The sequence below is a fragment of the Mus pahari genome, chromosome 7, assembly GCF_900095145.1.
Source record: "Mus pahari chromosome 7, PAHARI_EIJ_v1.1, whole genome shotgun sequence".
Classification (NCBI taxonomy): Eukaryota; Metazoa; Chordata; class Mammalia; order Rodentia; family Muridae; genus Mus; species Mus pahari.
Window position 1 is genome coordinate 75,659,188 of NC_034596.1, and position 14,654 is coordinate 75,673,841.

The following is a 14,654-nucleotide window of genomic DNA, read 5'->3' on the forward strand; positions in this document are numbered from 1 at the left end:
AGCCCTGGCTGTCCTGGAACTCACTTTGTAGACCAGGCTGGCCTGGAACTCAGAAATCTGCCTGCCTCTGCCTCCCGAGTGCTGGGATTAAAGGCGTGTGCCACCACGCCCGGCCCATATACATGATTTTAAAAAGTCATGTAAAATATGTAAACAAAACATCCTCTTTTTCTACTCTCTTCCCATCTGTATTTTTACTTTAAAAAAAAAAAGAAGTTTGTGGATTTGTTTTTTGAGACAAGGTTCCACTGTACAGTCCTGGATGGCCTCAAACTTACAGATAGTCTCTGCCTCCTGGGAAAAGGCCTGAACCACCATGTCCAGCTGGGCTTTTAAAAATTTTTATTCTTTTATATGCACACCTTGGTGTGTGTGTGGGAGAGGGGAGAGAGAGATAATGAGGGAGCATGCCCAAGCACCCAAGCTCAGGACAGAAGAGAACACATTATCTCCGGAAGCTGGAGCTACACGCAGTTGTAATATGCCCAGTGTAGATGATAGAAACCGAACTTGGATCCTTTGAAAGAGCAGCAAGTCTCTCCCTTTTTTAAAATTTTGTTTTTATTATTTATGTATCTGTATATTGTCTGCATGTATATATCTGGAAAGCCAGAAGAGGGTATTGGATCCCTTGGAGCTGGAGTTATAGGTGGTTGTAAACTACCATGTGGGTGCTGGAAAATGAAGCAGCTGCCAGTGCTCTTAACCACTGAGCCATCTCTCCAGCCCAAGCAGCAACTTTCTTAAGTGCTGAGTCATTTTTCCAGCCCTGTTTTAAATTCTTTTGTTGTTGTTTGTTTTTTGAGTAGGGTCTTTTGTGTAACAGCTCTAGCTGTCTTGGAACTCACTTTGTAGACCAGGCTGGCCTTAAACTCACAGAGACCCACCTGCTTTTGCCTCTAGAGTTCTGGGAATAAATGCTCCTATTTAAAAAAATTTTTTAAATAAAAAAATCACATTTATTGCTGGACATGGCAGCACATAATCCTAGCCGTGGGGAGGCAGAAGCATGTGGGTCTCTCAGTTCCAGGGCAGCTGGGGCTACATCGTGGGATCATGGCTCAAAAAAATCAGGTGGGAGGCAAGAGAGAGTGCTTTTCTGGAGGATCTACACTGGATTCCTAGCACCCACGTGGTCATCTGTAACTCCAGTCCCTCTTCTGACCGCCTCAGATGCTGCACACATATTGTTGTTTTTTCTCTTGGTTGCTTTTGAGACAGGATCTCCTCTATGTCTCCCTGGCTGCCTTGGAACTCACTATGTAGACCAGGCTGGCCTTCAACTTACAGAGAACTCTACCTCTGCTTCCTGAGTGCTGGGAGTATAGAAAGGTGCCACCATGCCCAGCCTTTATATGTGTGTGTGTGTATATGTGTGTGTGTATGTATGTGTATCTATATCTATATCTATATCAATATCTATGTAAGAGTTTATATGAAGGGGATTTGATCTGAAAGGAGATGAAGGGGGGGTGATTAGAATCAAAGTACATTATATGAACTTCTCTAAGAACTAATAAAAAAGTGAATAAGAAAAAAATCATATTAGACTTACAAATGTGTACTTTTATAAATATAACATATTGTACATACTCTGTAACTTGATTTATTTTTAAAAATGGTTACTAAAATGATTTTGCCCATCTGCAGAGACAAGCCTACTCTTTCTACTTATTCTTTCAACTCCACATTATGCTGACATTCCATACCATGCAAAATTCAGTAGGTTTCTTGTTTTCCACTCTTGCTTACCTGGTACCATAAGCATCCTTTCACATGTTTCTGTGTGCCCATATGGGCATTTCTGGACATAGATCCCTATAGGCAAAATAGCTGGGTGGGAGGCTATGGACATCTAATAATACCATATTGCCTTCAAATCATGTGTCAAAATACCTGCTTCTCTTAGGCTTTGTTTTTGTTTTTGTTGTTGTTTGTATGTTTTATTTTTTTTCCAAGACAGGGTTTCTCTGTGTAGCCCTGGCTGTCCTGGAACTCATGCTATAGACTAGATGGGCCTTGAACTCACAGAGATTCACCTGTTTCTGCCTCCTAAGTGCTGGGATCAAAGGTGTGCCACCACACATGCTGGGTATCACTGTTCTTTGTCAGTCTGAAGGATGAAAGATGATTTATCATTGGTGCTTTGCTTTATAGTCTCAATTACTAGTGGGATTGAACATCTGTTCGTAGTTGACCACTTGTATTTCTTTTTTTTCTTTCTTTCTTTTCTTTTTTTTTTTCTTTTTTTTTTTTTGAGTAATACTACTTTGTGCCGGGCAGTGGTGGTGTCACGCCTTTAATCCTAGCACTTGGGAGGCAGAGGCAGGTGGATTTCTGAGTTCCAGGCCAGCCTGGTCTACAGAGTGAGTTCCAGGGCAGCCAGGGCTACACAGAGAAACCCTGTTTCGAAAAACTAAAAAAAGAAAAAAGAAAAAAAGAAAAAAAAAAAGAGAGAGAGAGAGAGAAATACTATTTTGCATTGGACTGATCTTACTGACTTATAGTGGTGGTTTATAAAATCTCAATTTTAATCTTATATATTTTTATTAGTTAATTTTGAGACAGGATCCAGCTCAGGCCAGCCTTAAACTCAGCAACCTCCTGGCTTTACTGCCAATGCTGTGATTATGGGCATGTAGCTGTGTACATTTTATTTTACTTTATTTTAAATTTTTATATTTTTAAAAGATTTGTTTTATTTTTAACCATGCATTTGTGTGTATCATGTGTGGGTATTTGCACATGAGTGCAGGTATACAAGAGACCCAGAGACATAGGATGCTCTTGAGCTAGATTTACAGGAGGTTGTGAGTCGCCAAATGTGCATGCTGGGAACCAAACTTAGGTCTTCTGCAAGAGGAGTGCAAGCTCTTCACTGTTGAGCCATCTCTCTAGGCCCTTATTTTATTTCAATGCAAAAGCACGAGGATCATTTTCTGGTGCGATGGGATCAACCTTCAATTAGTCTCTCAAGGCGAGTGACTAGAAGGTGACCTTATTTTATTTCTGAGACAGATTTCCCTATGTAGTTCTGGCTGGTCTGGAACTTGCTATGTAGTCTTGAACTCACAGAGATATGTCTACCTCTGCCTCTAGAGTACTGGAATTAAAGGCTTACATTACTATATCTGGCTTTATTTTTAAATTTATTATTATTTTTTAAGATTTATTTATTTTGTGTATATGAGTACACTGTAGTTGTCTTCAGACACACCAGAAGAGGGCATCAGATCACATTGCAGATGGTTATGAGCCACCATGTGGTTGCTGGGATTTGAACTCAGGACCTTCGGAAGAGCAGTCAGTGCTCTTAACCACTGAGCCATCTCTCCAGCCCAATTTATTATATTTTTAATTGTATATGTGTGTGTGTATCTGTACATAAGTGCAGATTCCTGGAGAGGACTGAAGGGGGAATGGAATCCCCTAGAGCTGGAGTTACAGGTGACTTTGAGCCACTGGGCATGGGTGCTAGGAACAGAACTCAGGTCCTCTGGAAGGGCAACAAATAGTCTTAACTACTGAGCCAACTCTCTAGTCCCCAGATATGTATGTTTTAAATATTTTCTCTCAACACACTAATTTTTAAAGTTAAGACTTGTTCTTTAACCATGTTGAATAGTCATAGAAATAAAGTTTTGCATTTTGTTTTCCTCTATTGATTTTGGCTGTGTGTATTTGTGCTGTGTGGCTATTGGTCTCCATCCTAGTGGTTCTCAGTTGGAAGATATTTGACTCCCAAAGACCACTGGACAACATCCAGAGAGTTTCAGTTAACTGAAGTGGTGCTATCATTGGCGTCAGTGAGGAGGTGCCAGGGATCATGGTGCTGAACATTTTGCAGTGCCCAGGATAGCATCTCCCCTCCAACCCCCCCCCCCCGCCCTCTGCCCCAGCACAGTTCTTCCAGCCCTAAGTGTCTGCTGTGCTAAGAATGAAACATTTTGTGTATANACCCCCCCCCCCCCGCCCTCTGCCCCAGCACAGTTCTTCCAGCCCTAAGTGTCTGCTGTGCTAAGAATGAAACATTTTGTGTATAAAGAAGTCTCTTTCCCCTCTAGTTTGTTTGTTTGTTTACTTTATTTATGTGAGTACACTGTCATTCTCTTCAGACACCCCAGAAGAGAGCACCAGATCCCATTACAGATGGTTGTGAGCCACCATATGGTTGCTGGGAACTGAACTCAGGACCTCTGGAAGAGTAGTCCGATCTCTTAACTGCTGTGCAGTTCCCTGTAGTTTATTTTTAAGGATGTTTTAAAAGCATGTTTAAATGTTTTTACTATTAGACAGTTTCATACCTTTGTATAATGAATTTGACTCTCTTTTTAAAAAAGATTTTTCTTTTCTTTTTTCTAAAGATTTATTTATGTATATGAGTACACTGTAGCTGTCTTCAGACACACCAGAAAAGGACATCAGGTCTCATTACACATGGTTGTGAGCCACCACGTGGTTGCTGGGATTTGAACTCAGGACTTCTGGAAGAGCAGTCAATGCTCTTAACCACTGAGCCATCTCTCCAGCCCTTAAAAAGATTTATTCATTCATTTTATGTATGTGAGTACACTGCAGCTATCTTCAGTAGAAGAGGGCATTGGATCCCATTACAGATGGTTATGAGCCACCATATGATAAGGACATCTGGAAAAGCAGTAAGTGCTCTTAACCACTGAGCCATCTCTCCAGCCTGAATTTGACTCATTTTATTTCCAGTCCTGTTCTCATCCTGTAAGTGCAAGGGCTATGATGTGTTGAGAAGACATTATTTTGAAATGTTTTCTTCTTGTTTTTGTTTTGAGACAGATTTCTCTGTGTAGCCCTGGCTGTCCTGGAACTCTTTTTGTAAACCAGGCTGTCTTCGAACTCAAGAGATCCACCCACCTCTGCCTCATAAGTGCTCGGATTAAAGGCAAGTATCATCATGTCCGACTTCTTTTCTTTTAATATGAAGATAGTATGTCATTGCATATCCCAGACAAGCCTTGAACTCTCAGTTCTCCTACCTTACTCTCTTGAGTGATGGGATTAGAGGTCTACAACATCAGGTTCAACTCTCTTACAATTTTTTAGGTGTTTTAAGCTTTTCTTTACTTTCTCTAGAATTGGTGTGTAGTATGTGTTACTGTTTTCCAAACAGTGTTTCTGTAAGTATTTGGCCTATTTTTGAGCCATAAATCTGAAACTCCATATTTATCATTTATTAATTAATTTTTTTTATAGAAACACAAAATCTGTTTCTGGACTCTGTATTATTCTCTGGCCTGTTTTCTATTTGCTGGACTAATGCTACAACATCCCTGTCAAAATTGGCATTAATGCCTTTTGATATCTGGTAAGGTAGATTCTATGATTATCTTATAATATTGAAAGGCCTGCTTTATCTGTTCACATGTTCTTTTGCTTTTTAAAATATTTACGTGTATGTGTGTGTACACGCACATGTGTGTGTGCAGGCACATGTATGTAAAGTAAGCTGCCTGGCAGGTTCCTTAAACTGAACTCGGGTTCTCTGGGAGAGCGCAAGCACTGGTACTGATGAGTCATCTCTCCGTCCCCGTGGCCTTATTTTATAAGTGGGCTATTTTTAGTTTCTTTTTCAGATTTAATTTTAGAACCAATTTGTCAAAATAGTATTTTAATGGCTTTATTGCAGTATAATTCATACGTCATGCAATTTGTTACCCATTGTATACAAATTGATGATATTTAGTATAGTCATAGAATTATGCCACCCTCACCACATTTTAGTTTTAGAACACCTTTATTATCCCTTATAAAACCTGATCAGGGGGCTGGTGAGATGGCTCAGCAGTTAAGAGTGCCGACTGCTCTTCCAGAGGTCCTGAGTTCAAATCCCAGTAACCACATGGTGGCTCACATCCATCTGTAATGAAATCTGATGCTCTCTTCTGGAGTGTCTGAAGACAGCTACAGTGTACTTACATATAATAAATAAATAAATATTTTAAAAAAATAAAATAAAATAAAACCTGATCTATTTAAAAGCCATTCCCCAATCCCCGAGTTCCTTATGCCCCATTTGTAGGTAACTCCTCATCTCTCTGTCTTGTCTTTTGTGACTAGCTTCTTTATTTAACATGTTTCTAATGTTTGTGCCTAGTAGAACATATATCAGGACTGTATTGCTGAATAAAAGTCTATTCTATAGCATATATCTTTCTTTTAAAAATTTAATTGTTTGTGTGTTTTGTGTGTGCACTTTTGAAAATACCAGAAGAGGGTCTTGGATTCCTGTAAGGCCTGGAGCTGGACTTGCAGGCAGTTGTGAACCACCTGATAGGGCTGCTGGAAGTCAAACTCAGTGCTCTTAACCACTGAGCATCTCTCCACCCCTAAGGCTGTGTAACGTACCACAAACTGGATGGGTTAAAAGAATGGAAATCAATTCTCCCACTGTTCAGGAAATTAGAGGTGCATGATTAAGTATTAAGGTGTTAGGAGGACTACACTGTCTCCTTGGTGGGGTGTTGGGTATGGGAGAGTTGTTCCTTTCCTTCTAGCTTCTAGTAATAAAGACCTGTGACTCTCCTTTGTTTGCATGACTTCAGTATCTGCCTCCATCTTCTCCTGGCTTTTCCCGGGTGTGTGTCACTTTTGACTCTGTCTTTCTTTTGCTGTAGGATACCAGACATGCTGGATTAAGGCCCACTCTACACCAGTATGACCTTGTCTTATCTTGATAACACAGGAAGACCCTATTTCCTAATACAGGCACAGGCACAGGTTCTAGGGTCTAGAACGTCAGCATACCTTTTTGGAAGACAGCTCAACTCACAACCTCCATAGCAAAGCTGTTTTGTGTGCCTTACCTGTTAATAGGCTTTGGGTTCTTTCCACCTTGGGGTGGTTACAGGCAGTGCTCCTGTGCACTTTCTGTGGATGTGTTTTCATTCCCTTCTATATGTAGCTGTAATGGAACTTGGAGTCCTGTGGTGTCTTTATGCTTAACTGTTGAGGATCTGCCAAAGCAACTGCACCATTTGGCATTCCACTGACAGTGCGAGTTTCTCATTTTTCCACAATCTTGCCAGTTCTTTCTGTCTGCCTTTTTGAGAGCTATGGTAGTGGTTTGAAGCGTTATGTCATTGTGATTTTTGAGTTGCATTTTTCCTAATGGCTAATGATGTTAAAGAGCATTTCATATGCTATTCAGCCATTGCTCAGTTGTCTCAGATTTCTAGTCATAGTCTTAAGTGAGGTTTTTTAATTGATTGATTTGTCTTTTTATTATTGAGTTGTAAGAGTTTATATTCTAAACACACGACCTTAACAGATATATGGCTTGCAAATCTTTTCTCCCAATTCTTCAGGGTCTGTTGGGGATGTGTAGGTAGCTAATTTCTTTCCTTTTCTTTTTGTTTGTTTTTTTTTTTCCCTCTGGATAGCCTTGGCTGTCCTGGAACTAGCTCTGTAGACCAGGCTGACCTGGAACTTACAGAGATCCACCTGCCTCTGCCTCCCAAGTGCTGGGACTAAAGGTGTGCACCACTACCACCCAGCTGCCATTTTTTTGAAAAGGTTTTTAAAAATGAGGTTTATGTTGAATATGTGTTTTATCTTGAATATTCTTAGAAAATAGTTACTGTAATTTGGATGTGGTAAAGGAGTGTACCCCCGTGTGGCACTATTGGGAGATGGTGTGACCTGTAGGAGATGGGGTCTTGTGGAAGTCCTCAGGTCATCTGGGTATGGGGAGATAATTGAGAGACCTCGGCTCCTTTACCAGCCTTTTTGTTGTTGTATTTGTTGTTGTTGTTTTGAGGCAGGATCTGTGTCTGTAGACCTGGCTAGTCTAGAATTTGGTAGGTAACCCAGGCTTCAAACTTGCTGTCCTTTCTCAGTCTTAATACTTCTGGGATTATAGGTGTGTGCCTAGCTTCTATGAAGTATTCTTACTGACTTTAGAGGTTTGTTTGTTTGTTTGTTTGTTTGAATTCTAGGCTCTGGTTTTCCCTAGAAATTCTTTGTTTTCTGTGTTAGAAACACATAGACTGTGTAAATCACTTCTGTGATTGACTCGACCTGCTTCTAACAGATTTCCCCCACTGAATTGGTCTTAGTTGAGCTTCTTGCTTAACTAATGATATGAACTTGGACTCTGTCTTAAGTACAAACATGGGTGCTGGGAATTAAACTCTGGTCTTCTACAAGGTTAACAAGCACTCTTACCACTGAGATCTCTCTCCAGCCTTGTGCTCTTGAGCTCTTTGGAGACAATTCCTACTCTTCCCTGTTCTGCCTCCCAAATGCAAGGATTACAGGTTTGTGTCACTACCATTTTATTTATTTATTTATAAAATCTTCAGTGCTGGAGGCTATACCTAAGACTTTGAATATGCTGGGCAAGCCATCTACCACTGAGCTATAAAGTGTTTAAAATTAAGTTTATTTGTGTGGGAGTGTGTGTGTGTGTGCACGCTCATGTGCGGGCACTCGTGGTAGGGGAAGTGGGGACAACTTTTGGAAGTTAATTCTCCTTTCACTACATAGGTCCAGGGATTGAACTCAGGTTACTGGTCTTGTCAACAAATGCTTTTACCTGCTGAGCCAACTTGCTAGCCTTCACTCTGATTCTACTTTGTATCATTAAGAGACTCCTAGGTAGTTGTCAGAGTGCAGGTGAGTTTGTGGAAGCAAGAATGAAAATAGAACTGGAATAACAAAGTATAAAGATGTGGTGTCATACACTTGTAATTTCAGCACTTAAAGGTTAGGGTAGGAGGATCTGGATTTTAAGGTCATTGCTAGTTATATAATAAATTCAGGGTCTGCCTGGACTGCATGAGACCCTGTCTCAAAAAAATTTATATATATATATATATTGGGGGGGAGAATTTAAATCTTAACACTTTTGTGTCAAAACTTTTTTGGGTTTTTTTAGTTTTTTTTTTTTTTTTAGTTTATGGGCACAGAGATTTGGACTTTTTGTTTGTTTGTTTGTTTGTTTTTGAGACAGGGTTTCTCTGTGTAGCCCTGGCTGTCCTGGAACTCACTTTGTAGACCAGGCTGGCCTCGAACTCAGAAATCCGCCTGCCTCTGCCTCCCGAGTGCTAGGATCAAAGGTGTGCGCCACCACGCCCGGCCCGAGATTTGGACTTTTTTAGGGGAAAATTTGTCTATGTCTAAATTTGTATTCTATTTATAAATATATTTTTGATGTTTGTTTTGCAGATTGTAGGATCAGTGAAATGCTTTCCTAAACAGTGAAAGGCTAAAGATGTCTAGACAAAATTTAGTGGCTTTGACAGTGACCACCCTTCTGGGTGTGGCCATGGGGGGATTTGTCCTGTGGAAAGGCATCCAGCGTAGATGGAGTAAGACAAGCAGAGTGATGCAGCAGCAGCAGCAGCAGCCACAGCAGCAGCCACAGCCACAGCAGCAGCCACAGCAGCAAGTGCCTGGTGGGAGGGAGTGTCTCTCTCCAGAAGATGACCAGCTACCCTTTGGTGCCCTGAGAGCACCCAGAGCCTCATGGGAGCAGAGGATACTCCAGGCAGAGGTGGTGACGGTGTCTCAGGAGGCAGAGTGGAATCAAATCCAGCCCTTTCTTAAAAGAGATTTGGAAGAGTTTCCTGTACTTGGAATTGACTGTGAATGGGTGAGTTAAAAAGCATGAGTTACAAAGCTGAAAAAGAATCTCATTAGCTTTCCTGATTTGGGCTGGGGGTGGCCAAGAATAGACTGAGCTCAAAGAGAATTCCTTTGTTTTCAACTTGCTTGTAAGTATACCTTAGCAGGTGATGCTGATGTCCTCTGACTAGGGGTGACCTTAGAGTTGTTCTTCTGGAGTCAGGTGGGCCTTCATGAGTTTCACTTTTACTGAACTGAACAAGCTAATTAATTAGATTTCCAAGTCTTTTTACTTATTTGTAATAGAAATGTAAGGGCACCCACTTCTAGTGACAAACTCTTAAGTACTTAAGTAGATAATTGCTATAAAGGTTAAATACAGTTTTAACTTACAGCAATGTTCATCAAATACCAGCTACTAGCTAGGTGTGGTGGTGCACACCAGTGATCTCAGCACCCTGGAATGCTAAGGCAAGAGGATCAGAGCAAGTTCAAGGCTATGCTGGGCTACATTGTGGATTTGAGGCCGACCTGGGTTATAAAGTAAGGCTCAGTCCTAAAAACAAACAAACAAACCCCACCACTACACTCACTACCTATTTTAGTTTTTGTTTTCAGTTTGTTTTTGAGGGCAGATTCTAGGCTGGCCTTGAACGTGATATGTAGCTGAGAGTAGCCTTTACTTCCTAAGTACTAGGTTCAAAGGTTCAAACTACTCCACCGGTTTGTTAATACTCCTGTAAAAAAAAGACTATTTATGGATATGTGTGTGCCCGTGTGTGTGCCACTATGTCCTCCACGTGCCACACTGTGGGTCAGACCCTGGGATTCGCACATGCTCATCAAGTGATCTCTGAGCTACACATCTGTAGCTCTTAAGACAGTTTTTCTTTTTTTGAGGTTTGTTTTTCTTAAATTTGTGTTTTTTGTGGTTTGTGTATTCTCATATATATGTGTGTATGTATATGCCAGTGCATGTGTGCTGTGCTATACATGTGAAGGTCAGAGGACAACTTTGGGGATAGGGAAGGCATGGTCCTGGCCTTAAGGACTTAGAACCTTACAGAAGACATACAGATCAAGTTCATGCATGTAGAAAATTACATGGTAACTACCATGTCTCAAAAGGTATTTTCAAGGTATTTATCAAACACAGTCACAAGTAGGAGGAAGAGGGATATTTTATACTCAAGGTAACCAAGACTATAAAGAAAAAATAGGCACTATGACAAAGAGTTACACTAAAAGTTTCCAGGTGGCCCTCTTGTCTCTGCCTTTCCTCTCTGTGGAGTGCTGGGAGGACAGATATGCACTGCTGCATTGGCTTCTTAGGAGGGGTTCCAGAGGTTAAACTCTGGTCGTTACTTTTTCTTTTGTAGTACCTTTACCTTTGGGCCATCTCCCAGCTCCTGGTAACTGGTTTTTTGAGACTGGGTTTTATGGTGTAGCCTATGCAAGCTGAAAAGTCTAGATCCCCCGGTCTCCTTCCATTTTAGTATGAGGATTATATACTCCTCTATTACGTTGTTTTTTTTTTTTGTTTTTTTTTTAAGAAATTTTCTGTGTATGTGTGTGTGTGTGTGTGTGTGTGTGTGTGTGTGTGTGTGTGCAGTGGTCTGAAGAGGGCTTCGGATCCCCTGGAGCTAGAGTTATAGGCAGTCATGAAAAGTCCCACTTGGGAACACAACTTTTTCCTGTGTAGGAGCAGCAGGTGCTTTTAACCACTGAGTCATCTCTCTTTTCCTTGTTCCTGACTTTGAAAGTCGTTCTTGCTTTAGGTGTAGGTTGGCTCTTTTGATACAGAATGTTGTCTATTGCTATGACTGGCCTAGTACTTACTACATTGTTAAGGTTTGTCTGGAACTTGCAGCAGTCCTCCTGCTTCAACCTCCTAAGTGTTGGGATGACAGTCACACATACTATGCCTAATCCTATGCCAGATTTTTAAAAAATTATTTCTGGTACCGATTGATAATAAAATACTCATTGTTCTAAAAAATGCCTTTTTTTTTCAAAGTCTTGTAAAAATATTTTCTCTGAGTGTAGTATTTTAGCCTTGTCATTTTCAAGAATGAATTTCATTGTTTTCTGGTTTCCATTGTTGCTGTTGAAGATAATTGCCACTCTATTTTATTGATTCTTTGTAGATAATCTAATTTTTTTTTTTAAAGATTTATTTTTTTTTTTTGAGTACACTGTAGCTGTCTTCAGACACACCAGAAGAGGGCATCAGATCTCATTACAAATGGTTCTGGGCCACCATGTGGTTGCTGGGAATTGAACTCAGGACCTTTGGAAGAGCAGTCAGTGCTCTTAACCACTGAGCCATCTCTCCAGCCCGATAATCTAATTTTTTTATAACTCTGAAAATGTGCTAAGTTGAGTCTAGATTCAGCTTGAGATTCACAAAGCTGTCTGGATATAAGAACTTTTTTTTATCATTTTGAAATTTTTATTTTCTTTTTTGGTTTTTCAAGACATGGTTTCTCAGTATAGCCCTGGCTGTCCTTGAACTCATTCTATAGACCAGGCTGGCCTCGAACTCAGAAATCCGCCTGCCTCTGCCTCCCAAGTGCTGGGATTAAAGGCATGTGCCACCACTGCCTGGCAACATTTTCTTTTAAGGTATTTTATGCTATTTATTTTCTTTTATGCTCTCCTACTCTTGCTCTCACTCCCTTGCTCGCTAGGTAGAACAGGTTGCTAGGTAGAACAGGTGCCTACACCTCCCAAGTGCCAGGAATCAAAGGTATGTTACCACACATGGCACCAGCTTTCTCCTGAGGAGATATACATATGACCCATGTGGTAAAACAGTGCCTAAAAAGAAATTCTAAGGCTTTGGTGAATTAAGTCGCCAAATTTAACTGTGCTATGCTGAATAAAAAGGTAGAATTTAAGGGCAAAGACTCTTAAATTTTGTCTTTAGTAGCAATTCTTTGTGGTATTCACTGTTTTCTTTTGGTAATCTTGATTGTCTCAAGTATAATGTATTTCTTCTCCAGGAACTTATGACACTTAAGGTATTTATCATGTCATTTTTCTGTATGTGAGAGCTTGGCCCCTATGTCTCTTCTTCCTGAAAGGTTCTAAAGTAACCTCAGGCTAAGGTCTGTGCCATCCATAATTCTGTACGCATTGTGTGAGCCTCATACACAGGTCAGAGCAGGCAGGCTTCCTCAGCCTCCCAGTACTGCCATGGTTGGCAGGTGATTCTGTGTTATATACTGGATATGTACTGTTGGATGCCCACCAGTATCTGCATTCTACCTGCTAAATTCCTACATAGGCTCTTCTTCCTCTGTGATGGCTGAGATTTCTCCAGACTGAAATTTCTCTTCAGGGGTAAAATCACTCTCCCTTTAGAACTACTGTTATAGACACTGAGTTTGAGTTATAATGCAGTTATCCTGCTGGGCGTTGGTGGCGCACGCCTTTAATCCCAGCACTCGGGAGGCAGAGGCAGGCAGATTTCTGAGTTCAAGGCCAGCCTGGTCTACAGAGTGAGTTCCAGGACAGCCAGGGCTACACAGAGAAACCCTGTCTCGGAAAAAAAAAAAAAATGCAGTTATCCCATCATATTTGGTAAACTGTGTCACCTATAGGCTGAAATTTTCTTTTCCTGAAAAATGAGAAGGAATTTATTTGGTTTCATCTGTTCTGTGGATTGCTTTCAGAATCCTTAAACCTTAAAAGGAATCCTTTAAAATAGGAACAAATTTTGTATGTTTGTTTTTCTGGGATACCATTCTTTCAGCATTTTCTCAAACTTATCTACGACACCCAAAAGATTAAAGATTGACGTAAATGTATCGATAATCTGCATAGTGATTTCCTTCTCTTAAGATACAAAGGTCCTACCTATGTTCAGCATTTGTGCTTTGTTTCATTTTTGATGAACTCCACTTGTGACTTTGTCCCACAGGATCTGTTACACTGGCAGAGCTGTACTCTTCACTGATATTTGTTTTGTGTTTTTGAAACAGGGCCCCACCACATAGCTTTGGCAGACTTGGAGCTCAATATGTAGATCAGGCTGGCCTTAAACTCATAGATTACCCCATATTCCATGCTGGGATTAGAAGCAAAGGCCATGCCCAGCCTCTGCTTCCTCTTGAAACCTGCCTCTTGAGGCAGTGCTGATAAGGCAAATGATGGCAGGTACTAGCATGTGCCATAGAGCATCTGGAGATGGTGCCAGTTGGCACTCAGCTCTTAGCCTTTTAAACCCAGCATGTTTCCTCTGACTGAAAGTGTGTGTCCTATAGCTCCTGAGTTAGCCAGTCACCATTTATAGACTTACCAGATTTCAGGGCCTGGAGTTGGCCCTGTGAAGCTTATTCAGGCGGCTGCTTTATAAGCCCCATATCTCCTAGAACAGGCCCACATTGCATTTAACTTCCAATCCATTCTGCTGCTCCCTTTGGTAAGCTAAGGATGTATCTCTTACATTGTTTTGTTGCTGCTGCTGCTGCTGCTGCTGGGTTTTGTTTTGTTTTGGCCAGAGTTTTGTTTTGTCGTACAGCTGTGCAAGGATGTGAACTATGCTGTCTTGTTCTTTTACAGGTGAATTTGGAAGGCAAAGCCAGTCCTTTGTCACTCCTACAGATAGCTTCCCCAAGTGGCTTCTGTGCACTGGTTCGCTTGCCCAGGCTGATATATGGAGGCAGAACACTACCCAGAACGCTTTTGGATATATTGGCAGATGGTGCTATCTTAAAAGTAGGAGTGGGATGCTCAGAAGATGCCAACAAGCTTCTACAGGACTATGGCCTCATTGTCAGGGGATGTCTGGACCTCCGCTACCTAGCCATGAAACAGGGGTACGGTTTGCATGCATGCCAGGATTCCTGTGGGGGCAAGCATTGTTTATGAGCTGTAGTTAACTAGCGATCAATAATGAAGCATTTAAAATTGTTAGAAACCTAAAGGCTTTGGAAATGCATATTGGATTTGTGAGAAAACATACCAATGTCTGAGAAACTTTAGTTGGCTAAAATTTCTTTTTTTCTTTTCTTTTCTTTTTTCTTTTCTTTTCTTTCTTTCTTTCTTTCTTT

The 14,654-nt window shown here is 40.9% G+C and overlaps 1 protein-coding gene across 1 annotated transcript in view; it reads left to right on the top strand.

Moving 5' to 3' along the window:
• The window catches only part of Exd2 (exonuclease 3'-5' domain containing 2), a 35,351-nt gene that overhangs the window by 2,990 nt on the left and 17,707 nt on the right, over positions 1 to 14,654 (top strand). The window contains exons 2-3 of the mRNA XM_021201843.1: positions 9,199 to 9,625; positions 14,164 to 14,420. Of these exons, the coding sequence (XP_021057502.1) occupies positions 9,245 to 9,625; positions 14,164 to 14,420 (638 nt within the window). The 5' untranslated portion in view covers positions 9,199 to 9,244. The remainder of the gene's footprint in view (positions 1 to 9,198; positions 9,626 to 14,163; positions 14,421 to 14,654) is intronic.